The 27225-nt window shown below is 35.3% G+C and overlaps 2 protein-coding genes across 2 annotated transcripts in view; both read left to right on the top strand.

The window, feature by feature from the left end:
* Positions 1 to 26237, top strand: part of LOC136025017 (adenosine 5'-monophosphoramidase HINT1-like) — a 34549-nt gene extending 8312 nt beyond the window's left edge. Inside the window, exons 2-4 of the mRNA XM_065700647.1 lie at positions 19618 to 19866; positions 24000 to 24072; positions 26050 to 26237. Coding sequence (XP_065556719.1) covers positions 19618 to 19866; positions 24000 to 24072; positions 26050 to 26141 — 414 coding nt within the window. The 3' untranslated portion in view covers positions 26142 to 26237. The remainder of the gene's footprint in view (positions 1 to 19617; positions 19867 to 23999; positions 24073 to 26049) is intronic.
* On the top strand, positions 4754 to 6699 carry LOC136025016 (apoptosis-stimulating of p53 protein 2-like). The gene has a single exon (XM_065700646.1). It carries the CDS (start codon positions 4872 to 4874, stop codon positions 6624 to 6626), a length of 1755 nt encoding a protein of 584 aa, XP_065556718.1. The 5' UTR covers positions 4754 to 4871; the 3' UTR covers positions 6627 to 6699.
* Positions 26238 to 27225: the final 988 nt, after the last annotated feature.

The raw sequence follows: 27225 nt of genomic DNA, 5'->3' as shown, positions 1-27225 counted from the left end.
TCTTTTAGTACCTCTGGTACCCTTATGGCTGGATAGATAGTTGGTATATTAACATTGAGTACCAGTTTGATTAGGTTCAAGTCTATGTTGGATTGATATCCCACTATCAGGGTTGATGCCAAGTTGACTACATAGAATCTGTGAGCACCCCTAGGATACTATTTGTGGCTACAGGTAAGATCAAAAGTGCCAATGACCGGGATCCTAGCACCACAGAAGTTGGTCAGTTGGTGATTAGTTGGTTGCAGATTTGGTTTTCGGTCAAGCTTGTCAAAAATGTTTTTGGGAATGACATTCTTCCATATGGTGCTGTTAGATGCTGTTGACCAGTGCCTTCAAAGAGGCTTTTGTACTTCCCATCCATGCTGGTTTATTCTGCATCAACATTGAGTACCAGTTTGATTAGGTTCAAGTCTAAGCTGGATTGATATCCCACTATCAGGGTTGATGCCAAGTTGACTACATAGAGTCTGTGAGCACCCATAGGATACTGTTTGTGGCTGCAGGTAAGATCGCAAGTGCCAATGACAGGGATCCTAGTACCACAGAAGCTGGCCAGTCACTGATTAGTTGGCTGCAGATTTGGTTTTGGGTCAAGCTTATCAAAAATGTTTTTGGGAATGATATTCACTATGGCTCCTGTGTCAATTTTGAAGTTGACTTAAAGCTTGTTGTTTAAGGTCAGTGGGACAAGGGCTTCATCTTCACCACTACCTTTGTCAATGGCATACAGGACAATTGTTTCCTGATCATTGACTGCCTCTATGAATGACTCAGTTTCTTCATTGATGATGTTTACGTTTTTGTTGCTGCAACAGACCCTTGCAAAATGGTTTGGCTTCTTGCACTGTGTACATATTCCCCTTTGCTGGACATGCATGAATGGTCAAGTAAGATCCATCAGAGAATTAGCATTCTCTGCCCTTGGGATAGTTATTAGAAGAAGCTCTCTGATTTTGGAAGCTATTCTGGCTTGGCATGTGTGATTATGTCAACTTTCTGCTTGATGGATATTGATTAACTCCCACTGAAAGATTTTAGCTGAGCTTGGGTTGTTTCATAGGTTCTGCATCTTGACACTGCACTCAAGAGCTAATGAGTCACCTTTTGCTAACAGCTTCTCTGAAACAGCTTGGTTTTGAATTCCACAGACAATTTGGTCATGAATCATTTCATCTTGTTCTGTGTACAGACATGGTTCAACCAATGTTTCTAATTCTGTGATGTATCTTTCAATACCTTTGTTTTCTAACTGGTCTTGCTTCTGGAAGATTCATCTTTCAAACTGCCATTGAACGGATTCAATTTGAACAACATGCCTGGTTGATGCTTACAGGACCATTGGCAGAAAAGACAGAAAAACCTCAGTGTGCTTTGTGTGCTTACCTGCTTATCTGGATGGGAGAAAAGAGACAAGAAATCTTCAATACTTTTGAAATGGAAAAGAGTGAAGCCAATAAAATTGAACCCCTTATCAAATACTTTAAAGACTATGCAAGCCCAAAAAAAACATTGTTTGCAAGATGCATCTTCCAGAAGCAAGACCAGTTAGAAAACAAAAGTATTGAAAGATACATCACAGAATTAAAAACATTGGTTGAACCAACGCCTAGTTGGTGGGGGCGCTTCGCGCCCCCTAAGCCCCCCCCCTGCGCGTAAGTCGTTACGCGCCATATTAGTTACGCGCCATTGTAGTTGTGTCCCTGTGTCTCACCTGTGAATATAGATAGATATATATATATATGTTTTTAACCACGTAAAACTTGCGAATATACAATATTCTTTGCTGTCCCATTGTCTGTGCATATAAATAGATTGTCAGGTTTACTGCCTCTTGAACATGCAACATATATTTCTCCATGGGAAAACAATCCGTATTCAGATCTATACCACATTTTTCTAATGATTGCCCTTGGGCTTTGTTGATGGTAATTGCTAATTGAATATTCCGTGTCCCTGTCGTCATTTATATGTCCCCCATGTGCCCTTCCGGCGTCCCCGTTGTAGTTGTGTCCCCGTGTCCTCGTCATTTATATTCCCTGTGTCCCGGTGTCTCCATCTGTAATTTCTCTTTGGGTGTCCCAGTCGTCATTTATATTCCCTGTGTCCTGCTTGTCATCTGTGTCCTGGTATCCTGGTATGTAATTTTTCTTTTAGTGTCCTGGTCGTCATTTATATTCCTTGTGTCCCGGTGTCCCGGTCTGTAACATACGACAATAGATCAATTGTATTGTAACTTTGTTCACGATCCCATTCTATACATGTAGAAATAGAAGTAGTACAATTAGGTGAAGGCATTCCCAAATGCTTGAGAAGTTTGTTTGCGATAGATAAGCACAAATCTTCAATCATAACTAAAGTGCAGTTATAAATTTCTGTTGTAAAGTCCAAGGTCATATCTGACCTTTCTAGCCGTATTCAGTGGAGTATATTCTGGGCCATTTACGATTTGTACTCTGTTGGAGTACAATCTGTAGATTTCTAACTCTGTATGAGATGAAGGAGAGCAACTTTTGCGAGAAGACACGGGCCATAATTTCTTGTCTATGAACCGGCGATTGTCCAGGATGTAAAAGCTGTTGTATCTAATCCCAAGATGGATTATATGTAAACGTAATAAATGACGAATCATTAATCTATAGGCATAATATTTCATTGCGCTGCATTTCTTATCCATTTCTTTGTTAGTGGCTGGATTTATCAATCTCGAGGTAAGAACTGATCACTGACCATAACGATTGCCGCTTTGTTGATAGTTGCGTATCAGTAGGCATCAATTCGATTGCTGTTTTGAACAGAAGCACTAAATTATTATTTTTGTCGAAAAGATGTTGCAACTGGGAAATGATAGTCCTTTCAATGTCGTTTTTTTTTTATCATCGGTATTACTTTCAAGTTGTTTGGTTTGTTTTACCTTGGCTTGTCTTTTGTCACTATGAAATACATATCGCTGAACCTTCGTTTTTTTTTAACTAAAATACACACATTGCTTAAACTAGTTGACTAGTATTTAAAACAAGTCATTGAAATGTATCTCTTTTTTTTGGGGGGGGGGAGTAAAGTTAAGTGGTTTTAGGAATGATATAAGTAATTTTTTAGGATCTTATAGTTATTTTCAGAATTTTATAGGTCATTTGCCTCGTTTTGAGTATGCCCAACTAAACTAACAGCATACCAAAAGATATACACACATTGCTCATAAAGAAAGTGTTTTGAGCCTTTTATCTTATTTGAGCACCGTCCTGACTTACAAGGTCTCAAAACTTCTCAAAATCTTGCTGAAATAATAGGGATTGCTCTTCCCTAGCCAGTTTTTTTTTTTTTTTTAACTTGGAAGGAAGATTATGTATCATCCCTCCCTCAAGCAGGATTTGTTCAAATTTATGCCTAATTGCACTTTTTAGCAGCTTTAGAATTAAAATCTGGTTCGTTTTACTTATGATAATTAATTCATGTTTTATGATTAACTGATAAACAACTTTAAGAGACTACTAAATATCGTTCAGTGATTATTACTTATAGTACATTACTCTAGCTCTTCCCCCTTCAATGCAATTATGTATGGTTTGCATTGATTTTGCTCAACACATGCCAAATAAAATAATGCTATTTGCAGATTTTTCTTTTTATAAAAATGAACTTAAAGCTCTTGGTGTCTAGTCGACCAGTCTATACGTAACTGTAAATTCGAAAGTTCGATTTGGCAGACTATGCCAAAATTTACTGGTATATAGACATGGCTAAGGGAACCTCAATGAGCACAAAAATTTGTTAACTAAACTTGATTAGAAGAAAGAAATGATGACTTGATTTTTAGATGTTTCAATACTTGGCAAATCTTTTTGACTAAAGAACTAAACTGGTGATTTTAGAAGACCTTTTGACACTAATTTTTAAAGTGATAGCCATGGTTTTTTCAGTACCTTGTTATTTCTGTTATAGATTTTTACTTTTGTCTTTTGTCAGAGTTTGACGATCTAGATTCTTCAGTTATGCTAGCTCGATTTGAAAATTTGATCAGTCGCTTTTTTGCACAATCATTCTGTTGTTGTTGTTTTTTTGTTTTTTTTTTGGGGGGGGGGGGTGCAAAATTCTGTTAAAAAGCTATGGGTTTGAGAAAAACTTTATTACATTCTTGAATTTGGCCTTCAAAATCCTATCAGGAAAATTGTTTAAACATCTAGATTTTTTTTTCTTGTGTTTTAATCCAGAAGAGGATTAAGCATAAATGTACTTGCTAACAGTTATTTTAAATTTAATGACTGACAAAATGAAAAATGTCTAGAGCGATAGCTAGAATATGCAGTTCTAATGGGATTTCTGTGCTGAGCTCAAGAGTGTAATTGTAATTAAACACAGAGTCTAAAAACGTGTTCCCAGTGTATTTTTTACTGTCTTAGTAAAAATTACCCTAGTATTCATAACAGCTTCTCGCCCACTAAGCTGATAATCATCATTTGGTGCTACTACGCCTAAAGGTGGTATCTGACATTTTAAGAGTTCTAAAATAAATCACAAAAATATAATTCCTGAGCTGCTTTCAAAGGGAGGATTAGCCGGGCTATTTGTGTTGTTCAGTCACACATTGATCTTCTTTATCTATATTACTCTGGTGATCCTCCCTTTGAGAACAGCTTAGCGAATGGTTTTTGGCAATTTCCTTAGAGGTGTAAAAATGTTGAATGCAGCAGTGACAATATTTCCAACAGCAACAAGAAATAAACTATTGACTGATAGCACTGTAAATCGTGCAATTAATAAAGCATTTGCAGTTCTAGAAGAAGAATGCCTCCACTTTGGCTTTTCTGACTTTGTATTTGTGGTGAATGATGTTTCCCTTTTTTAGTACTAGCGAATATGATTAAGTGGTGATGGTAGCCAGTCTTTGTTCTCTTCTTGCCAAATCTGGTTGTATCTTCTTTTTTTTAGGGTTGAATATGTATGCAGAATATGATCAACTGTCTACAGGAGATTTAGAGAGTTTAACATTGAAACAGCAACAGCTTATATTAAATAAAGAGCAGATTTTGGCAAGCAGAGAGCAAAGACTAAAATTTGTGCAGGAGCATGAGAGACAGAGACAAATGACACTTGCTAGTGAAGAAGACAATGTGAAATTATTAAAAGAGAAAGTAGATGCCCAAGAAGCAAAATTAAGGAAGCTAAGAGCCTTGAGAGGTCATATTGAACAACAAAAGACTAGTCATGTGTCTTTGGAAAGTGATCTTCAATCAATGAGGTCATTATTCAATGAAAAAGAGAAAGAACTCTCTGTGGCAGTGTCAAGAGTGGATGAGCTAACTAGACAATTAGATTTTATTCGAAAAGGGTCTAGTCAAAACATACCTTCAGAATTTCAGAACTCACGTTCAGCCACGGCTTTGATTGAATTGGAGAGGCTTCGTAATGAACTTGCCCAGAGAAATAAACTAAATGAACAGCAAAAATTACATCTATTGCGCCAAAATGAATTACTAGCAGCAAAGAAAAATGATTTAGAAAATATGGATAAAAGAATAGCTGAGCTTCAGGATAGGCTGCAACGTAAACGACTGCTTAATCAACAGATAAGTATTCAGCTTCAGAATAATAAAAAGGCACATATTGTAACACCATTGCAGCGCCAGCCACCTCTTTCTCTGCTCAAAAATCATTCAGGAATTAATAACCGCAGTGACTATTCATCTGGGAAAACCCCAACTGTTGTTGCTGTTGAACCTTTTCATGTTGAACCTCCAATGAAAAAAGATCTGAAAGATTTTAATAAGGACCAAACTGATTACTCTCATGATATGGACGAAATCACAAAGCCAATGCTCCCTCCAAAACCTACCTTACCTCCCAAGCCCAATCTCCCTCCCCGTCAAACTAGAAGCATGTCCCCAGAACTCATGGAAAAGGCTCAAAAAATGAGCCAAGACAGCTGTTTTGTTATGAGTGACGAGCAAGAAATGGTCGTGAAACGAACGAATTTCAGATCGAAACACAAATTAGATCGCCGAGTTTCTTTTGACCCATTAGCGCTACTACTAGATGCAGCCCTTGAAGGGGAAGTAGAATTGGTTAGAAGAACAGCACTGGAAGTTGCCAACCCTTCAGCAGCCAATGATGAAGGAATCACAGCATTACATAATGCAATTTGTGCTGGCCACATGGACATTGTCAGCATTCTTGTTGAAATTGGTTGTGATGTTAACGCCCCTGATTCTGATGGTTGGACACCATTACATTGTGCAGCTTCCTGTAATAATTTGCAAATGGTAAAATTACTTGTTGAAAATGGTGCTTGCATTTTCTATACCACGCTCTCGGATTTTGAAACTGCTGCGCAAAAATGTGAAGAAGAAGAAGAAGGATTTGATAGCTGTTCTGAGTATCTTTATTCGATTCAAGAAAAGTTGGGGATTATGAATGATGGAACTGTTTATGCAGTTTATGATTATAATGCTCAAGCACCTGATGAGCTGAGTTTTAAAAATGGATATTCTATCACAGTTTTAAGAAAAGGTGATGAACAAGAACGAGATTGGTGGTGGTCTAGGTTAGGTGATAAAGAAGGATATGTTCCTAGAAACCTATTAGGTCTCTACCCACGACAAAAATACACTGGTGAAAAACTGGAATAGAGCTCTTTCTTGAATTGAGATGTTTTGCTTTATCGGCCTTTGGAATATTTGTGAGTTTGTATATATATATATATATATATATATATATATATATATATATATATATATATATATATATATATATATATATATATATATATATATATATATATATATATAATGCTAGCAAAGAAGAAAATTGAGAATCTCAATTAGATCTGTTCTTAAGAGCTGGAGAAACTTGCTATAAAATTATATTGTCCTAAGCCATTGAGATGCATTTTCATCCTATAAGACATGCTGCAGCATTTCTCCTGCAAGTTAGGTGTATTTTTATCATTGTTGCATGTAGGGCACATAGAAATAATTGTATGCAGCTGATCGAGTTATGAAAAAAATGGGATTAACTTATATAGTAATTATTCTTTATGAATAATTAATTTAAACTAGAAGAAAAAAAAAAACTACACATGTGTATAGTCTAATTGGCCTCATATTTAAATTCCATAATGTTGTTTTAGTCAATCTTTTTGAGCATAGATCTTCAGCTGATAGGACAACTTCCATGATTTTTATGCACCCAGCATGCAACTCTGAAATATTTAGGAAAACGCTTGAAAAACTAGTATTACCCTAGGGGAAGTTCCCTTTAAAAATTTTGGCAAAAATACCAAGTGGTCCCTATGAAAATGATTTGTTTGTAAATTAAAAGGGCATAATTTTAAATCTTATTTTGCGTTATTAGACGTAATAGCCTTTTTAAGTGGCTTAAACAGAGAACATTCTGTTTTTTTTTTTTTTTTTTTTTTTTTTTTTTTTTTTTTTTTTTTTTGGTAGTAGTAGTAGGCTTTTTGTACTCAGTGATGTCTTGAAATTTTGTTACTATTGCTTGTAATGCTGTTTGGTTTATCTGTTCAATTAAATGATCTTGTTAATATCGTAATTGCTCTTTTACCCGTCCTATAGTGCCAAATTCAAATGTAATCAGAATCTGCTTCACTCCATAGTTATTGAGATAGTATATTATAGCAATATTTATTTGCCTTTTCATTGATAATGTTTGTTGAAATTTAATGTCCCTGTTCTGTTGGTAGATTCATTATTATTTGTGACTCTGTCTGTATTTAATTTGTATTTTGTGTGCAACTTCTTTCTAGTTGACATTGTTCGCATCACTGAGTTGGTAAATGCTTCCAATCTGAAAAGACTTATGTATATGTGTCTTCGGAGATTTTGTAACTGATGTCTCTCAAGTTTTAATTGCAATGGTTGGAATTGTTTGCTATATCTTGTACCTAGGTTAAAATAGTTTGCTGAAATAGTTTTGTTGTTGCTGCAGACCTAGTTATCATAATGCAGTAAACTTTTTTTTTCTTTCTTTTTTTTGGACAGAAACTAGGCAAGCATTTAGCACGCATAAATACAATATATAGTAATTAATACAATGAGGGGTTTACTTTAGCGATCTTATTGCAAGGAATCTTTTGGATACTCGAATATCATGATGTCCCAGTATTTAAGATTAATTAGCTGGCATTTCTTGTATATCCTTTTGTTTGAAAACTGAAATTGTTCCTACTCTTGAGTGCCAAAAATTTCAGTCAATTTAAAAATACCGTCCAATAGAAAAAAAATAACGGAATATCTTGGAGTTAAAGTGTTTTTCAAATATATTTCCAACCTTTATTTAGCTATACTTTCAGTATTAAAAATTTACAATTGTATTATCAGTAGTTTACCTTAGAAAAGAATTACTAAAAAGGGATTAAAAATAGAAGATAATTTTTTTAAATACGTTATTGACTAAGGAATCCCTTAGTTATTCAAATAACGTGGCTTTTGTCATATGAGCTAATTGATGTGCATTTTGTGTGTTGGCCATAATCTTTTTGTAATCCACCAGTCTGCCAGATTCACTGTTACTATGCAACCAAGACTCTTTGTTGAAAAATATGTCTAAATTACATCTATGTTTGTTTAAATGGCATTAGATAAAAATATTTGGATGTTTAAATATCATAGTTTTATGACAGTTGGAATGAATTGCCAAATATACTTTTTTGTATAGCGTAGTATCTTGTAGCAGCGTCAATGGGGGGGGGGGACAGATTCTCTACCCTCGCCTCCCTAGATTTTTAAAATACTTTTTTGGTATTTTCATAGAAAATGACTTTTTCAGTATTTCTTCTAGAAATCCCCCAAAAAATTCCCACGCGGGATTTCAAAAAACACATTTTTACCCCTTTCTCCTAATTTCTGTAAACTAACGACATATCTATCTCAGACGACTTTTTAAACCAAATTGGTCAGATATAGTGAAAAATGTATCAAAATAAACCTACAGCATTATATGAAAGTACTAAAAGTGTGAATAAAGTGGTGAATATTTTGGACTGAAAATCATGGTCTGCCTTCAATGTCTAATTAAAATAAGTACAACCTACGGAACTTACGTAATTAAAAAAACATTTATAGATTATCACATTGCCTATCATTAATAATATACCGTCATTGGTTGTATACTGAAAACCAAAAGTATTTGATTTTTTCTTCATATTATTTTTTTGTGTTCTCTTTATTGTATTTGGGCTCTGAAGAGTGTAGTTTCTATTTATTTAAACATAGGTATTGATGTGCTGTGATTACCGGTCCAGAATACTTGTTCTTTCTTTGGATTTTTGTAAATTGGCATAGTCCCATTTTAATCCTTTTCTACTAATTTTTCCCCAATTTCCTTTTTTTTTCTGTCTCTAGCTGTTGACCGTTCTGTCAACAGCGAGTAGAAAAATGTCACTGAGTTGTTACCAGTGGCTATAAATGTATCTACTGTTTGCTTGACCTTGATTATCAATTTCGATCATCGTTTAGCACGTATATTTTCGTAAAGTTTTAATTTTGATTTCCATTTTTTATGAGTAAATTTTGTATAAAAATGTGTTGATGTGCAAGAGTCGTGTTTGTTTTTTAGAGTTTTTGTTTTATGCTTTCTGTTGCAGTGAAAGTTTTGTTTCAATCTGAAAAAGCTATTGAAATTGTGCCCAAAGAAAGCTTGCTATATTGGAATACTGTTTATATAAGCAATTTTTTGAAGTCTTATTCCTTTTTCTTTTCTTTTTTTTGAAACAGAGATAAGTAAAAAAAGATGAAATAGTAATTTGAATATTTTATAATAGCTTTTGAGTTATCTCGGTTTGTCTGTTCAGTTCTTAATCACACAAAAATTTATATATGTGCTTTATTGACACCGCTGTGTCTAAAGGTTTAGAGCTCATTTCCAAGCTTGGGACATTCGCTGAAGCTCATTCCATGCTTGCAACATAGCTTTACGCTCTGGAATGGTATTAACGATGGTTAATCTCTTTGTTGCCGCATCCTATATTTAAAAAAAAACAAAAAACAATATCAATCTTTAGAAGAAGGAAAATAAGTTTTATCACCTTTCTTTAGGCTATGAAAAAGAAATCGAAAAGTTTAGGAAATATATTTAATTAATTTAGTAAAAGTTTTAATATCAAACTGTCGATGAATCATAATGAATATGATAAAGCATATAATGGATTTTCTCTTTTTTTAAGGTCTGAATACAAAATATGTCCTATAGGGAAATCTTTTTAACAAAATTTACATGGGCTATCCCTTTGATCTGGCTTGAAAACTCCTTATGGAGAACCCTTGACTAAATTTCACTCAAAATAATTACTTGTAAGGTGTGCACTTTACGACCGTAGTGAACTTCCTCCTGTCTCGTGTGCAGTTTTAAAAATAAAGATGATTAATTGACTCAATTAATGAGGAAAAAGTTTAGCATATCCTAAAAATGTCCCTTTACAGCTTATGATCTTCATATTTGACGCTGTTAATGTCTAGTTCTTGATAAAAAAAAAGTAAATGTTTTCGTAATGACTCTTCTCTAAGCATAATATTTTATTTGGGACTACTTATTACAAGCAGCGGTGCAACCTCTTCTTTTGCTGGTGTGCCAGCCCATTTTGAAGGAAAAAGTCAATTTACAATTTTGTTTTTTTACTTTAAAGGTATTTTTCATATTTTGACTGCGCCACTGCCTTTCTCCTCTTTATACCAATGTTTTGGGCAAAAGGAAGGTGTGGGGGCTCCAGACCCCATGGAAAAATTTGAAAAGCACTTTTGAGGGTGCACTGGTATTCCTTTTTTAATGCTAAACTTTAGTTTAATTCCCTCATCCACTAAATCAATTGTGCTCCATCTTAAAAGGAGTTTACATAGTCTACTATCTGCAATCAGTAATTAATATAAATTTACATTTTTAGCAATGTATTATACTCACAATCGTTGTGTCTCTTTGATATGGAATAACTTCCAATTTTGAGGAATTAGAGCACAGTTTTATTTTTTCATTGATAGGATTAGTCATGCATTTGTACCTTTATGATGTTTTCCTCTAATATTAATTATTTTTAGTAGATATTTTATAATAAGCTGTACCTCTTTGATATACGCTTAATTTTTGGTTAATACTCTGCATACAGAATATCTCAGTGTTGAATCTAAAGTGCTAACGGACCCTGTCGTATGCCTCCTAAATTTAATGTACGTGTTTTTTTTTTACACTAACAGATCTGAGGTATTATGTTTCGAAGTTGATAATAAGGACTTCTCTGGTTTAAATCGTCAAGACAAAATTTTTGATCTACCATGGTGCCGTTCATGTTCTATCTTGAATTTTAGTTCAAATATAGATGAATTGAAATACAATGGGGTTATAATGGATGTGTTATTATAAAAATAAATTCGAGACTTGTAAAAGAAATGTTAGTGTCCTCAGTAGCTTCATGATTTGAAAACTGTCATTAGGAATTTTATTAAAAACATGTAACATGGTGGGGCCCTTTTTAATGCCAGGCCCTTGGCAGTTGTCTCCCTCTCTTTGAAGCCCTGTTCATTATTAAAATTTTCTTTAGCCAGAGTTCTGGTTTTATGCTTCATTTTTAAATCCCTCCATTGTAGCTATGTAAAAGGGGTTTGTTTTGTTATACGGAGATAACCCGTCAATTTTGACTGTATATGAACGATTAAACAGAAATTTACAAAATATTATGAAAACGACCTTATTCTCTTTACAAACTTAGTTCTGTATTGGATCATGAAGTATATATATATATATATATATATATATATATATTGATCATCTGGTTTAGCTTATCAAATTTACTGCAAGACAATTGTGGCTTCACTTATTCTAACTTCGTTTATCTCACTTCAATTTAGTTGTCCTAAACTAAAATTCATGGTTTGAATAATTTCAGGACTTCCTCCCATGCAACCATTATAGTATTATGTTCTTATTTAAATTTTGAATATTTATATAGATAAATCTTTGGTTTTCACATCTGAGTGTTGTTTTTGACTCTTTTTTATGACACGGTTTTGTATACTTAACCCTGTGCCTTAAATTTGCTTGTTGACAATCGTTATTTCCTGAATAAAAGAATATATCATGGTTTTGTGACAGCAAATGGTCTATAAATTAAGAAAAAGGCCTAGGGCAGCTCATTCATTATTTAGTTTACAATGTTAATTGGAAAAAGTAATTGAGGAACGGAAAACGATGATTTCAGAAGGAACAGTTGCGTGAGATCAAGGGTAAAGCGGGGATGTACTTAAGTTCAAGATCCAGAAAGATTTATCATTCTTCAAGAGTAGGGGGCATATTTAACTAGAGTTTTTGTTATTGGCAACAATGTTCTTTGAATGATAAAGAGCAGTGGGTATTTCGGGACTATTTGTGCCATATCCAAGATAAAAATGCTGAATCCAGCAGTGTTCATTCAAGCATTAATTTTTCTTACTACACCCTTTAACCAACTCCTCAGAATCTGATTCATTTTTTTCGTCTTGGGAAAAAACGGCTTCGGGTCCTTGTTTTCAACATCAAGCATGGCTAGCATCATGGTAGGGTTGGAGCGTTCGATGTGTCTGCATGGCTAGCATCCAAGTACGGTAAGGCAGGAACGTTCGACTTGTTTCTGGCAGAATGTAAGCTTTAGAAAGTTCCACAGCTGAATTGTCTTTCCTCTTAAATATTGTGGTCTTCCAGCCTACAACTCTCGCCATAAAACAGCCATTATCTCTCACGAAGACAAGTTTCTATCCTTTCTTTCATTTAAAGCTTATCTATAAAAATCAGGTAGTTAGGGTGAAATTAATAATGGTTTAAAAAAAAAGTTCCTGAACAATAGATTATACTTATCTACTATTTTTTTTTTTGCTCGTAGCTGCTTTTTCCTTGTAATTTGTCCGTTTTTCTGTTTTAAGCTAGCTGAACGTGCCCTAAATAATCACTTTTTCCCCTTTTTTTGGTTTTCTGAGTTCAGTGCTAGTGACGATGTAACCGTTAGGATTTGCCCAGAAAGTTTGGGATTTTTGAAATTGGCAGGATTTTGAGGATCCAGGGCTGGTTAGGATTTTTTTCTGAATTTATTGATGACTAAGTAATAATTCAGGGGACGAATAATCATAGCAAAAAAACCAATGAATCAGATTACTTTCATCTTACTCGATTTTCACTTCTTCTCGGTATATATTGGCAGCGATAGAGCTTTTAAAGACGGCCAAAACTTGAAATTAAAACTAGGGTTTATCACGTTCGGCCCATTTTGAATAGTCGAAAAAGAAATAGGCTCACACTAATGTACAACAATGCCTGTTGTAATTTTGCATTAAGCTAGGAATGGGCTAAAGAGCCATGTGCATTAAAAGGTAGGTCAAGCTTACATATCAAAATATTAGAATCAGCATCTAGTAAAATATACGAAGTATTAGTTGAAAATATTTGAGAACAAGCTATTGTTAATTTGTACATTTTGCTCAGAGTTCTCGCAATTTCAATCTTCTGGTTTGTAGCGTAATTTTGACATTGAAAAAACATGTGTGAAATTCATAGATTTTGGTTTCTTTTTTTTTCTCGACATCCGTGACTATTGAATGTCTCGGGCATAAAATATTTAACAGTTTATGTTCAATCATGCTCCGAATAATTATTCCTTCAAAGAGTTTAAATGCATTTTTGCTTCTCTGAAACAATACAAAAATGTCAGTCTAGTATTTTTGCGTTGGTATTGGTGATGTAAGCGTGAAAAACGTGAGCATCGCAAAGTGCCGTAAGAGTGAAAGCTGTAAGAGATGTTAGTCAACACAGGTTAAGACTTCTTCAGTTAAATACCATGGATTTTTTTCAGTTCAGTGGCAACCGTGGTAGTAACCATGTCCTCAATTAATAGAAATAGAGTTTTTTTCGAAGAATCTTTTAGTCCTTTGGAGCTGGAGTTTTAGGATTTCAGGCCGGATTTATGAGGGGAAAGGAATGAGAGCACCGGCTAGTAGGAAAACCAGTATTTTACTGTCACACAATACTTCTGAGATTGAAAGCTAAGTCTTGTTGAGACTAGCTTAATAAGAGCATTTTTTTTCTATTTTTTAATACTAAGCCACCGTATCGGTGGAGGTTGTAGCGATACATACCCTTTAGCAAATAAAGGCTGAAAGATATTCAGCTCTTAGAGGTTCTGTTAAAAAAAAATTCGTGTTTGGACTGTAGATTTGTTACTCGGCTTTAAGTCTTGTGTCTTGTTTAGTGGATCAATAAGTGTGGTTTGCTGGTCTAGGGCTATGATTCTCGCTTAGGGTGCGAGAGGTCTCAGGCTTAAATCCCGGACCACCCCAATTTTTACACGAAGAAGATCCTAAACTAGATACATGATCAATATAACGATCACTGAAAATTAGTAGGCACATCAGGGACCAGACCAGATTAATCAGAAATAGTTGCTTCCTCGATTCGACCATCTGGGGGGGGGGGAGAAGGACGGTTAATTTGGAAAAATTAGAAAAAATGAGGTATTTTAACTCATGAAGGGATTATCAGATCTTAATGAAACTTGATATTTAGAAGGGCCTTGTGTCTCAGAGCTCATATTTTAAATCCCGACTGGATCCGGTAACATTTGGGGGAGTTAGAGGGGGAAACTGGAAATCTTGGAAAACGCTTAGAGTGCAGAGATCGGGATGAGACTTGGTGGGACGAAGGTTACAACACCGAACAAGAAGAGACTACAGTAACACTGCATTTGCAAGTTTATCTTTGTAATAATTGCCAATAAACAAAGAACAGCAATATCGGTAACTCTAGTACCGAGTCTAATTTTAGGTTCCGACCTCGTCACAAGTGCCATACGAGCTCTTGGCTCTTGTTTTTTTTTTCTCACGGGTGATCGTATCAACCCAGTAGCCCTAGCATGTCGTAAGAGGGCTCATTTTAACAGAAATGCAAATTTTTAGTGCCCTTTTTAAGTGACCAAAAAACTGGAAGGCACCTGGGTCTCCTCCCACGCTCATTTTTTTCCCATGTCACCAGATCAAAATTTTATGGTAATCATTTTGTTCATCATAGTCAAAAAACCTATAATATCTTTGGGGACGACTTAATCCCCCCAAGTTCCCGGGGGAGGGGCTGCAAGTTACAAACTTTGACCATTGTTTACATATAGTAATGGTTATTGGGAAGTATACAGAAGTTTTCAGGGGGACTTTTTCGAGTGGGGGGTCGAGGGGAGGCGGCTACGTGGGAGGATCTTTACCTGTAGGAATTTATCATGAGGGAAGGGAATTTCCATGAAAGGGGTGCAGGATTTTCTAGTATTATTTAAAAAAAAACAATGAGAAAATAAATAAAAACGAAAGTTTTTCAACTAGAAGTAAGGAGCAGCATTAAAGCTTAAAACGAACAGAAACTCTTACGTAGATAAGGGGGTAGTCTCCTCCTCAGAACCTCACTCTTTACGCTAAAGAATTTTTAGTAATTTCAAGTGGGGGCGAACCCCCTCATATACATAATAAAAATTCACAAATATAGAAGTTCGTTACGTAAGTTAATTCGTAAGTTACGCATATTTACTACTAATAAAAACGTTCGTGAAAAAATAAGAAGTTCTAGTTGTTGTTTTTTAAACCCCCTTCTTTATCAAAATTGTCCGATCAAAACCATGTTTATTTCTTGACTTTTTTTTTGTCCCCTTCCCTTTTTATGGCACTTGGTATTAACCAAGTGACATATAGCAGTCGCCAATTCTGTCGGTCTGTCTGTCGGTCTGTCGGTCCCGGTTTTGCTACTTTAGGCACTTCCAGGTAAGCTAGGACGATGAAATTTGGCAAGCGTATCAGGGACCAGACCAGATTAAACTAAAAATAGTCGTTTTCCCGATTTGGCCATCTTGGGGGGAGTGGGGGCCCGGTTAATTCGCAAATAATAGAAAAAATGAAGTATTTTTAACTTATCAGCGGGTGATTGGATCTTAATGAAATTTGATTTTTGGAATGATATTGTGTCTCAGAGCTCTTATTTTAAATCCCGACCGGATCTGATGACATTGGGGGGAGTTGGAGGGGGAAAACCTAAAGTCCCGGTTTTTCTACTTTAGGCACTTCCAGGTAAGCTAGGACGATGAAATTTGGCAAGCGTATCAGGGACCGGACCAGATTAAATTAAAAATAGTCGTTTTCCCGATTTGACCATCTGGGGGGGGGAGTGGGGGCCGGTTAATTCGGAAAAAATAGAAAAAATGAAGTATTTTTAACTTATGAGCGCGTGATTGGATCTTAATAAAATTTGATGTGTGGAATGATATTGTGTCTCAGAGCTCTTATTTTAAATCCCGACTGGGTCTGATGACATTGGGGGGAGTTGGAGGGGGGAAACCTAAAATCTTGGAAAACACTTATAGTGGAGGGATCGGGATGAAACTTGATGGGAAAAATAAGCGCAAGTCCCAGATACATGATTGACATAATCGGAACTGATTTGCTCTCTTTGGGGTAGTTGGGGGGGGGGGGGTAATTCTTAAAAATTAGAAAAATTAGGTATTTTCAACTGACGAACGGGTTATCGGATCTCAATGAAATTTGATGTTTAGAAGGATATTGTGTCTTAAAGCTCTTATTTTAAATCCCGACCGGATCTGGTGACGGGGGTGGGGAGTTGGGAGGGGGAAACCTAAAACTTGGAAAACACTTAGAGTGGAGGGATCGGGATGAAACATGGTGGGAAAAATAAACACAAGTCCTAGATAGATGATTGGCACAAACGGAACGGATCCGCTCTCTTTTGGGTAGTTGGGGGGGGGGGTATTTCTGAAAAATAAAAAAATGAGGTATTTTTAACTTACGAACGGGTGATCGGATCTCAATGAAATTTGATATTTAGAAGGATATCGTGGCTCAGAGCTCTTATTTTAAACCCGACCGGATCTGGTGACATTGGGGGGGGGAAGTTGGGAGGGAGAAACCTAAAAATTGGAAAACACTTAGAGTGGAGGGATCGGGATTAAACTTGGTGAAAAAAAAACACGAGTCCTAGATACATGATTGACATAACCAGAACGGATCTGCTCTCTTTGGGGTAGTTGGAGGGGGGGGGGGTTAATTCTGAAAAATGAGAAAAAATGAGGTATTTTTAACTTACGAACGGGTGATTGGATCTCCATGAAATTTGATTTTTAGAAGGATATCGTGTCTCAAAGCTCTTATTTTAAATCCTGACCGGATCTGGTGACATTGGGGGAAGTTTGGGTTGGGGAAACCTAAAATGATGGGAAACGCTTAGATTGGAGGGATTGGGATGAAACTTGGTTGGAAAAATAAGCAGAAGTCTTGCATACGTGATTTACATAATTGGAACGGATCCGCTCAATTGCGGGGGGGGGGGGGGTAATTCTGAAAAATAAGAAAAATGACGTATTTTTAACTTACGAAGGAGTGATCGGATCTTCATGAAACTTCATATTTAGAAGGACCTCGTAACTCCGATATCTTATTTTAAATCTCAACCGGATCAAGCGTAATTGGGGGGGGGGCAGTTGGGGGGACCGGAAATCTTAGAAAATACTTAAAGCGGTGAGATCAGGATGAAACTGGTTGGGAAGAGTAGAAACCTGTCTAAGATACGTGACTGACATAACTGGACCGGATCTGCTCTCTTTGGTGGAATTAGGGGGGGGGGTAATATTGAAAATTGAGGTATTTGTAACTTACGAAAGGGTGACCAGATCTTAATGAAATTTGATATTTAGAAGGATCTTGTGCTTTAAAGTTCTAATTTCAAATTCCGACCAGATCCTTTGACATTCGGGTGAGTTCGAGGGGGGAACCGGAATTCTTTGAAAACATGAAAATTGGAGTATTTATATCTTACGAATAGATGATTGGATCGTAATGAAGTTTGATTTTTAGAAGGAATTCATGTCTCAGAGCTCTTATTTCAAATCCCGACCAGATCTTTTGACATTGTGGGGATTTGGAGGGGGAAATCTTGGAAAAACACTTGGAGTGTAGGAATCGGGATGAAGCTTGGTGGATAGAATAAACAAATGTCCTTGATACTTGATTGACAGAATCGTACTGGATTCGCTCTCTTTGGGGGAGTTGGGGAGGGGTTCAGTGATTTGGCCAGTGCTTCTGGACGTGATAGGGCGATGAAAATTGGTTGGCGTGTCAAGGAGCTGCACAATTTGACTTGATAAAGTCGTTTTCCCAGATTCGACCATCTGGGGGGGCAAAAGGGAGAGGAAAAATTAGAAAAAATTAGGTATTTATAACTTACGAGTGGGTGATCGGATCTTAATGAATTTTGATATTTAGAAGGACTTTGTGACTCAGAGCTCTTATTTTAAATCTTGACCGGCATTAAGCCTCTTATTTTCCTTTTTAAATCAATCTATTGATTCATAGAATTTTGTTAGAACTCATACCATATGATCTCTTGGCTCTTAGCTCTTCTCGCCTCGTCACAAGTGCCATATGAGCTCTTAGCTCTTGTTTCTGACTTATTTTTTGACTTTTTTTTCTGACTTGTATTTTTATACATAATTTGATTATTCATTATTATCAGTGTTTTTTGCTTTGTTTGTTCTATTAGTCGACTCCGAAGTCCAAATTCGGCCCCCTGAGGGCTTGTGATAGTGATTTTTTGAAATAAATATCTTATCTTATCTTACCATGAAAAAGCCATGTAGCCAAAAAAAAAATAATATGCAAATTTTTGTTTTAATTATTTAATTTGCCATAATAAAAAAAATGTATTAATTCAAAAACGTTCAGAAATTAAATAGAATTACAATTTTTTCAACTGAAAGTAAGGAGCGACATTGAAACTTAAAACGAACAGAATTTCCGTATATGAAAGGGGTTGTCCCCTCCTCAACGCCTCGCTCTTTACGCTAAAGTTTTTTATTGTATTAAAAAGTAGAGTTGTGAGAAAGAGTCAAACTTTAGCATAAAGAGCGGGGCGTTTTATTGTAAGTGTTTGGTGTATTGTTTAGCATTCTTATTATTAAATATTCTCTTGATGGTTTGTGTGCCGAATCTGTCCAGGTGGGGTAAGTTATTGTCAATAATGTTGTGTTTCGTGACCTCAATTTTGGCTCTATAATAACCAGAGTACTACATAATCTTTAGGTGAAGAAAAACAGCCAGTAATGACCAACAACATTTGAATGTTTATTAGCCAAATTCTACTCCTTTGATTAGAAAATAGTTTTTTTTTTTTCTTGATGCCTTTGGCTTGCATTGGACTTTATAAAGCTGTCTATTAAAAACAAAAAGGTAAGTTTTATCAAAATATGTGAGTGCCTAGGAGAGTGGAGGGGGACTTGGATCGGAATACCTCCATTCCCTCCCGTCGTGTATACGTACCTGTTGAGAATGCATTGGCTCTGTCAAAATATCGATCTGCCCAAAATAGTTGCAGTGGAACTATTGTAAGAAAGTGAAGAGGATTATGGACTGCACACCTGAAATATAAAATTAAAAGAGAGGGGTTGCCTGCCTGCCTTGGAAGAAAGTTTTTTGGACATGTCTGAAGATGTACATCTGATTTTAAGTTAAAGAATTTTGAAACTTTGAATTATATCTCTTTTTCTTTCTTTCTTTATCTCTCTCTACTTCTCTTTAAAATAGTATAATTTACCTGTATTTCATTTAGATATCTTTGAGCAACAGCCTAATGTCAGCAGAGGAAGTCGAAAAGGCCAAGGAAGCTGCAGCAAAAGGACCTTCTGGCCCAACTATATTTTCAAAAATTATAGACGGCTCTATCCCAGCCAAGATAATCTATAGAGATGAGACTTGCCTTGCATTTCACGATGTCTCCCCTCAAGCCCCTGTTCACTTTCTTGTCATCCCCATAAGACCCATCACCATGCTTCAACATGCCGAAGAAGGCGATGAAAAGGTTTTTCTTTTTTGTTTAGTCTATTTATGTGTTGAGCAAAAATACTTCAAGTAAGGTTTTTGATGGGGTTCATAATAAGCTCCAAATATAAAAAAAAAAATACTTATTTGCCAATTAAAAGGAATTTCCTTCTTTTAAAGAATAAATTTGGAGCAATATACTTGATTATCATGTAATTCAAGTGAAACATAGCTATCAAAGTCGGCGTAGAAGAGTGGATACCCAAGGAATATTTTGACTAATTGTTATTTTGAGACTGGGAGGAGCCAAGCTACCATTAAACGTGAAATTTCTGACTGTTCTGTTAATGAAATAAAATCAATTGGATTACTGAGCAATAAATTATTAATTTATTTAATGTTAAAAATGACTATTTTCTCAACAAGGCTGAAGTCATGCATTTATGTTTACAATCGTAGATTTATTGCTAAGATAGTGCAGTAGTTGCTGCAATATTCTTCTCATATCTAATTTTCTTTTAGGAAATATGTGGTTCAAATCATCGGGCTTAGTCTTGATTGATTCTCTTCGTATTTTAGCTCACAGAAAGCAATTATACTTCATTGTTTGGATTTTATTTAGCAAGTAGCAAAATTATACCTAGCAGCTAGTAAAATTACAAAATAACATAACTGGTGGAACTATAAGTTTAAAGAAATCTAACCAAACTAGGCTATTCAGTCTTAGCTACTTAACCTCAACAAGCTTTATGTCGAGCGGTATTTTTTCTTAGTTTGGTTCATTTGACTTGAAACCATCCAATTAATGATTGTAAATTCGCTTGCATGCTTTTAAACCCTTATATGAGAAGTTCAATCCCTTGACACCTAGAATGGCTAAGATTAGCCCCAGGCATTTCTCCTAAGCTACTTTCTGAGATTGACCAAAAGCAGGTGAATATTTAAATTTTCGTAAGTTTGACTTTTTTGATCCATAGGTTTTAGTTTAAGGTTAAGAAAGCTTTAGCTTCAGCTACATTTAAGCAAATTCCTGTTAGGGCTCAAAACTTCAACTAATTTTTTTTTATTGTAGATTATTTTTCCTTGTAGTTCTTCTTTGGCTTTTTTTTTCCATGAAATTCCTGTTGATCTGAAAAATGGGAATTGGTTGGTTTTATTTCACCCTCTATTGATTTTCGTTCTTTTTTTTAATAGTATATGTTTTACAAGTAGGATAGTATTGTTAAGCGTCTAATTTATGAAATTTTAAGTGAATCCCCAGTGGTAGCACTATGGATTGATCCTTGGTTTGGCAATATGGTTCAGGTATCGATGCCGCTACCATAAGGTCGGGGTACAGGCTTGTTACTTATTCCTTAAAAAAAGACCCAGGAACTGAAACGTCATTTCAGTGCCTCTACGCCAACCGAGACCGTATTCAAGGGAGGGGTCAGACCCCCCCCCCCTCTAAAATATTTGTCCGACTCGTAAAAATTCATAAACGCGCATTTTATATGTGTTTTTCATTTTTTTTAAGAAAACCGTTCGCCTCCCCCCCCCCCAAAAAAAAAAGAAGGACAAAAAAGAGTTGGACCTTGAAAAAAAAGAAGCTATTAGGTTTTCTAAAATTCATTAATCATCACTGTAGTAAATTTCGTAACTTATGTTAGTAAATATTAATGCGGGTCGGGATTTGCCATTGTTCAATCATCATTGATGCTCTTATCGTGTACCCACATACTTCAAGTTCTAGTTTCAAGGTCAAAGAAATGCGAATGTATGTTTCACCTTTTTAAAATCATGTATGCATTTGCATTGACATTGTTTGTTTTGTCAGAAAAAATGGGAACCGCATGTACATCATTATTTTTTTGTTTGTGAAGGGGGGTTGCTGGTATCACAGTTATGTTCTGTAACCTAGACCTACCTGTGACACACATCAATTTCTCCACCCTCACCGTTAATGCCCTAAGAAAATATTTAGCCATGCATTCTGTTTCGTTTTTTTTTGCATATTTTATTCAACGTATGCTTCCTAGACAACAGTTATGCCAATTAACCACCCCATTCTCCACCTTCTATTGGAAAGGCCTGGGTACGTCTATGATTGTTAAACTAGTACAATATCTCTGATTTTTTTTTTTTTCTCCTGACTGCGAAACCAGTTTATGTAACGAGGAGTTTTTTCTCCTTGTGGTATCGTTTATTGAGGTGACAAGATGAACTCGTTGGCACAAACTTGTCTTGATTACCCTAAGCATAAGACGCGTTGGAAAGAGTGTGTGAAAATAGCTTTGTTAGGTGCTGAACACTCATCAAGAACTGTGTGCCTGGAGTGTTTCCAATCGAAGTTCTGTATTGATTTTGCCGAAAAAAATGTTCATAAAACCTGGTGATTTATTCAAGTGAAGACTAGTAGCGCATCAGTGTATCATTATGAGCCTGTGCTATGGTCCCAAAAAGAGCATGGAAGATAGTTATTTAGAATTGTCGTCAAAATTCTAGAAAACGCATTACGTTTTCGTGTCGGAGGGCTCAGTAATTGGATACAGTACTTGTTGGTGGTAAGAGAACAAGTCATTTTTGAATTGGGTCTTCAAATATTTTAATTTTTATTCTTCGAAAATTGTTTAAGTAGAGTTAAGAGAATCCCTAACAGTGGGTAATACTAACTGGAATTCACGGAGCCATATCACACGATCATTTTCACTTGACACAATGTACTGTCCCCTGTCAGACTTAGCCTTAGAACTTATGGAATGGGGAGTAGCAATTAAGACATTTGAAAATACGTTTTGTAGCTTTTGACAATGCTGTACCCTTTTTTATGGAATGAAATTATTCGCAATAATCCTAATTTGTATCTTTTCGAAATGAAACGACAAGACGAGTCGTAGGGTGTGTCTCAAATTTAACGCTGAGATAATCTTGAATAAATTTGACCCACCATTATGAAACCATCAATCAATGTTTTCTCTAGCCCAAGTTGATTAGAATAACGGAGAAGTAGTAAATAATTATATTTCCCTTTCCAAAATTCATTTGTATAAAAAAAACAGAGTTTTGACCAATCTCAGAGGGCAGAAAATAAGTCCATAGTCTAAAAATAGTACAGAATTTCCTCTGATACAACAAGATCGATGTCACTAATAACACCTCAAAGCAACTTATTAGCGACTTATATGAATGATTTTTCTTCAGATTGGGTGGTAGGTAGAACAAGTCCTTTTTTAATTGGGTCTTCAAACATTTTTTTTTTGTATTCGTTGTGGTTTTACTGATTTTTAATTTATTGTATTCTGGACTCATGGGATTACTGCAATACAACCTGAATAACTGAAATCTGTAGCAAATCAAAAAGAACAATAACTTAACTTGTTTTCCAATAATTCTGAGTCTGTTCTTGCTACATCTTACGTGCAATGGTAATAAATATGTTTTTTTTTACTAATGGAAAGACTTTTAAGATACTCTGTACCTTATATCTAAATAGAATTAAAAGTCACCGTTAATTTCCATATATTTAGACTGAATCTGAGTGTAATTGAAAATATAAATGTTTGAATTAAGAGTAATGAATATTTGAATAAAAGGAAAGAATGAAAGCTTGAATAGATATAGCAAAGTTTCCAAGGCTTGTTGTTGATATTTTCTCTTTTTCTCTTGTCTCCTGATTTAGTTATTGGGTGGGTGGAAGAGATTCGTTAGGAATATGCAGTTTATGATTAGGGAGATGCCATTGGATAGAAGTTTCTTTCTATATATTCGTGTCTTTTGAGCCATCCAGCTCGTGGTTATGCATAGGATATTGTATTGGATACACATAGTGTTAAATTTGTAGCTAAATTTTTTAGCAAAAAAGCAATATAAATAGTCAAATTGTAAAAATGATGATTTTTCCTTAACTTTTTTTCCTTAAGAATAAATATTCGTACTCTGAATTAATTATTTAAGGTTTATACTAACATTCTTATTTTGGAGGAATTATATTCTACTTTTTATGTAGAAAAAAGGACTTTCGACCCATTTCTCTGCATAATCTTAAGATTTTAACGATTTGTCCAACAACATATTCGTGTAGATAAGTTATACACATTTTTCACAAGATTCTTCCGCTATTTTGGGTTCTATTTTGTTGATTATATTAATTATTTTTGTGTTTCATTTTAATTATTATCGTTGTAATTATTCTAGTTGTTGGGACATCTACTCTTCGTTGCAAATAAAATAGCTCAGCAAGAAGGACTTGAAAAGGGATATCGAGTGGGTAAGCTACTTTTTTCAAGGTTTGGACTACTTCAGCTTTGATAGAGTAACTTAGCATCACCACGTAAATTCCAATGTTCTCTTATTATGAGAACATTATTATTTGAAAATCTGATATTTTCAAACTTCTGAAATAATTACCAAAACCTAAAAACACAATTACTAAATTCAACCATATCCCTTCTTAATTAAAAACGTATTAGTAATTGTCCTTTGTTTTAACCGATGTTTCGTATTTATAACCCTCACTCGACGTTCGTGTTAAAGCCCCTAGTATAGCCCTTTGTTTTATTGTCCTTTATTTTAACCGATGTTTCGTCTTTATAACCCTCACTCGACGTTCGTGTTAAAGCCCCTAGTATAGCCCTTTGTTTTATTGTCCTTTGTTTTAACCGGTGTTTCGTCTTTATAAACCTCACTCGAAGTTTGTGTTAAAGCCCCTAGTATAGCCCTCAGCCGATATAACTAGCTAATCAGGTATTTTCTAGGGGTAATAGTAGAATTTCTTATAATAAACAATAACTCTAAAGTTATGAAATGGAAACTTCTAAATAAAGTGTGATGAGTCAATATTTTACCAATCAATCATTGAAATCAACGAAGATAAACGTTAAAAGTCAACTGAATCAAATGAAAAAAGCTGTTAGGGATAATAAAGATCTAAAAGAGAGCAAGTATATATCTGCCTGCTTCCTTTTCTCGATTAATATTAAAAAATCTGAAATATGTATCATAGGTTTATTTATTATTAGAATCCCCATGTTAGTTAGTGGGCCAAAAGGCTGACAGGGGCTGTGGTTGCCTTTCAGTAGATCTTTTCACAAATTCTAATTTACAATTGCCGCAGCTACAATTCCAAGGGAAACATGAAATGATAAATTTATTTTGGTTGTATATGAAAATGTGCTTAAAAAAAGATTGTGTTTAGCAGCACTCCAGCAAAGAAAATAATTTTAAGAAAAAGAAGCAGTGAATTATTCTCTTGATAATTTTCTCTGAGATTGTTGGAGTGCTAGGTGGTAACACTTCAACGAACGTTTGGAGGTAAATTCTCACAGCTGAAGAAGAGCCTAGACCCAGACGTAAGTCATGTCACTAAATATTTGTAAAACATACCTGTTTTGAAGAATCAATTTCTGTATTGTTTATCCTATTACTGCTTGGTTTTCAACAAATGCGGAATTTTAATTGCAATGTGTTTTTTCCATTTACCGGAGACAATGTCTCTGTCTTAGTGAACACGCCAAACCATCGTATGCATTGCGAAACGAATAATAAAGCCGCGAACTATAAGTGAATGTATTACAAGATTTTCGTGAAAAAATGAAATAAATATTAAAAAACAATTCAGTTGCTGGTCCATGCCTGCGATGCTTGTGACCCGACCCTAAGCAGAGCAGTCCCGATATTTAAGCTCCATTCTGACTGTGTTGAAATTTGCTATCGGGATACGACTTTGCAATGCCTTGACAGATCGTCACCACCTTTGCGACGAAATTTCATCGCAAGTGCAATGTATTTTTGCATGCGTTCAAAATTCAATGTTTTTATTTTTACCTAAGTTGGTCTGTGAATTTAAAATTTTTTACCCTCTAAAGAACAGCATAATTATTATACAGTATGCAAAATTCCTATATTCTCCATTAACGATTTTTTGGACGCACCAGGCGCACACCTTTCGTCATGACTCCGCTTTCGTGCGTGTGTGCGCAATGACAAATTTTTAGCGCATTGCCATGGGAATATAAGAGACCTATTGAAGCTATTGATGTGACGCTTTGGGAAACTTCCCAAACCACGCGCTTTGATGTGTCCGATTTTTGAACCAAGTTTCCCACACTGTGACACATCTCTTAATATGCGAATCGTATGCGAAATTCCATCAGATAATAGATTATACAAAAATAGATTTTCTTAAGTTTTCTTAAGTTAGATATATATATATATGCTCTTTTGAAAAAGTTGAACTTTTTTTTAGTGGTCAATAACGGTGAGCATGGATGTCAGTCCGTTTTCCATCTTCATCTTCACGTTCTTGGCGGGCGTCAACTTGGCTGGCCTCCTGGCTAATATTTTCAAAAGCAAACCCACCGTCGCATTTGCTTTGCCTAATTTTCTTTTATATATTTTGTTTTGGGTGAAAAATAAACGCCATTGCTTATCCCACTTATGGCTAGTTTTCCTTTTCTTTTTTGATAATTTTTAGATTTTGTGTCTACATTAAAATGCAAGCAATATATAAATGTATTTATAATACGATTTTCATTGCATTGCCGTTTGTATATCGAATCTATTGTAATGAAAGAATGCAAATCTCGATTTTTTTTCCCTTCTGTTGAATCTTTCATGTTCTTTTACCAATATTGCAAGTCTTTTCACCATTTATGGAGGAAACATCTTTGGGGTTCTGACAAGCCTGCCCTACCCCTACTGCAAAAAATTCATGTGTTTTTCCTGTCGCCAGCCACTCTGAACTCACCAACTATTGATTGCTTCTCGAAAAAATAAAACCTCTATTTATGCCACGTCAAAGCGAGTTTTAGGTTTGGTTGCTTCAGCCTCTGGCTCCAAAAAAAAACCTGACCAAAAAACAAAAATATTCAAAACATTATTTCATGGCCCTCGGAAAAATACCACCATACCAGTTTATTCTATAGAGGCGGAAAAGGAATGTAAATAGGAACTCTTAAAGGGTTTTCATGTCTTAGTTATCGTTTTGGAATGTTAATAAAATTTCTATTGATGCTGTATAATCACAAGCCACGTAATCACTTAAAAAGGAACCAACAGTTGGAGGGTTATGAACAGTTTGAGCTTAAGCTAAAAAAAATGGTCTTTGAATCGTGGTTTTAGATTTCTTTCTGAACATATTACTGATTTAGCACAAGGGAAAATCAGATTTCTTTACAAAATAAGTTTAAACATGAGGAGGGGGCGTAGTCACTCCCAGAACGTTCCTTGACTGTCAGACTCTACACAAACAAAGCTTAACAGGATTCTATAGGATCTTCAACTGCTGGGTAAACTCGATCTAGCCACCGCAGTCTACTCCACAAAATATTAATTTGTTCCTATAAGTAGAGTGAGTATATTCTCACGTCTGAACGATTTCACAGAAATTTCTAAAATTACATTGCTGGGTTACACAAATTAC

The sequence above is a fragment of the Artemia franciscana genome, chromosome 3, assembly GCF_032884065.1.
Source record: "Artemia franciscana chromosome 3, ASM3288406v1, whole genome shotgun sequence".
Lineage (NCBI taxonomy): Eukaryota > Metazoa > Arthropoda > Branchiopoda > Anostraca > Artemiidae > Artemia > Artemia franciscana.
The sequence above is the reverse complement of the archived record's forward strand: the minus strand, read 5'-3'. Positions and strand labels throughout refer to the sequence as shown.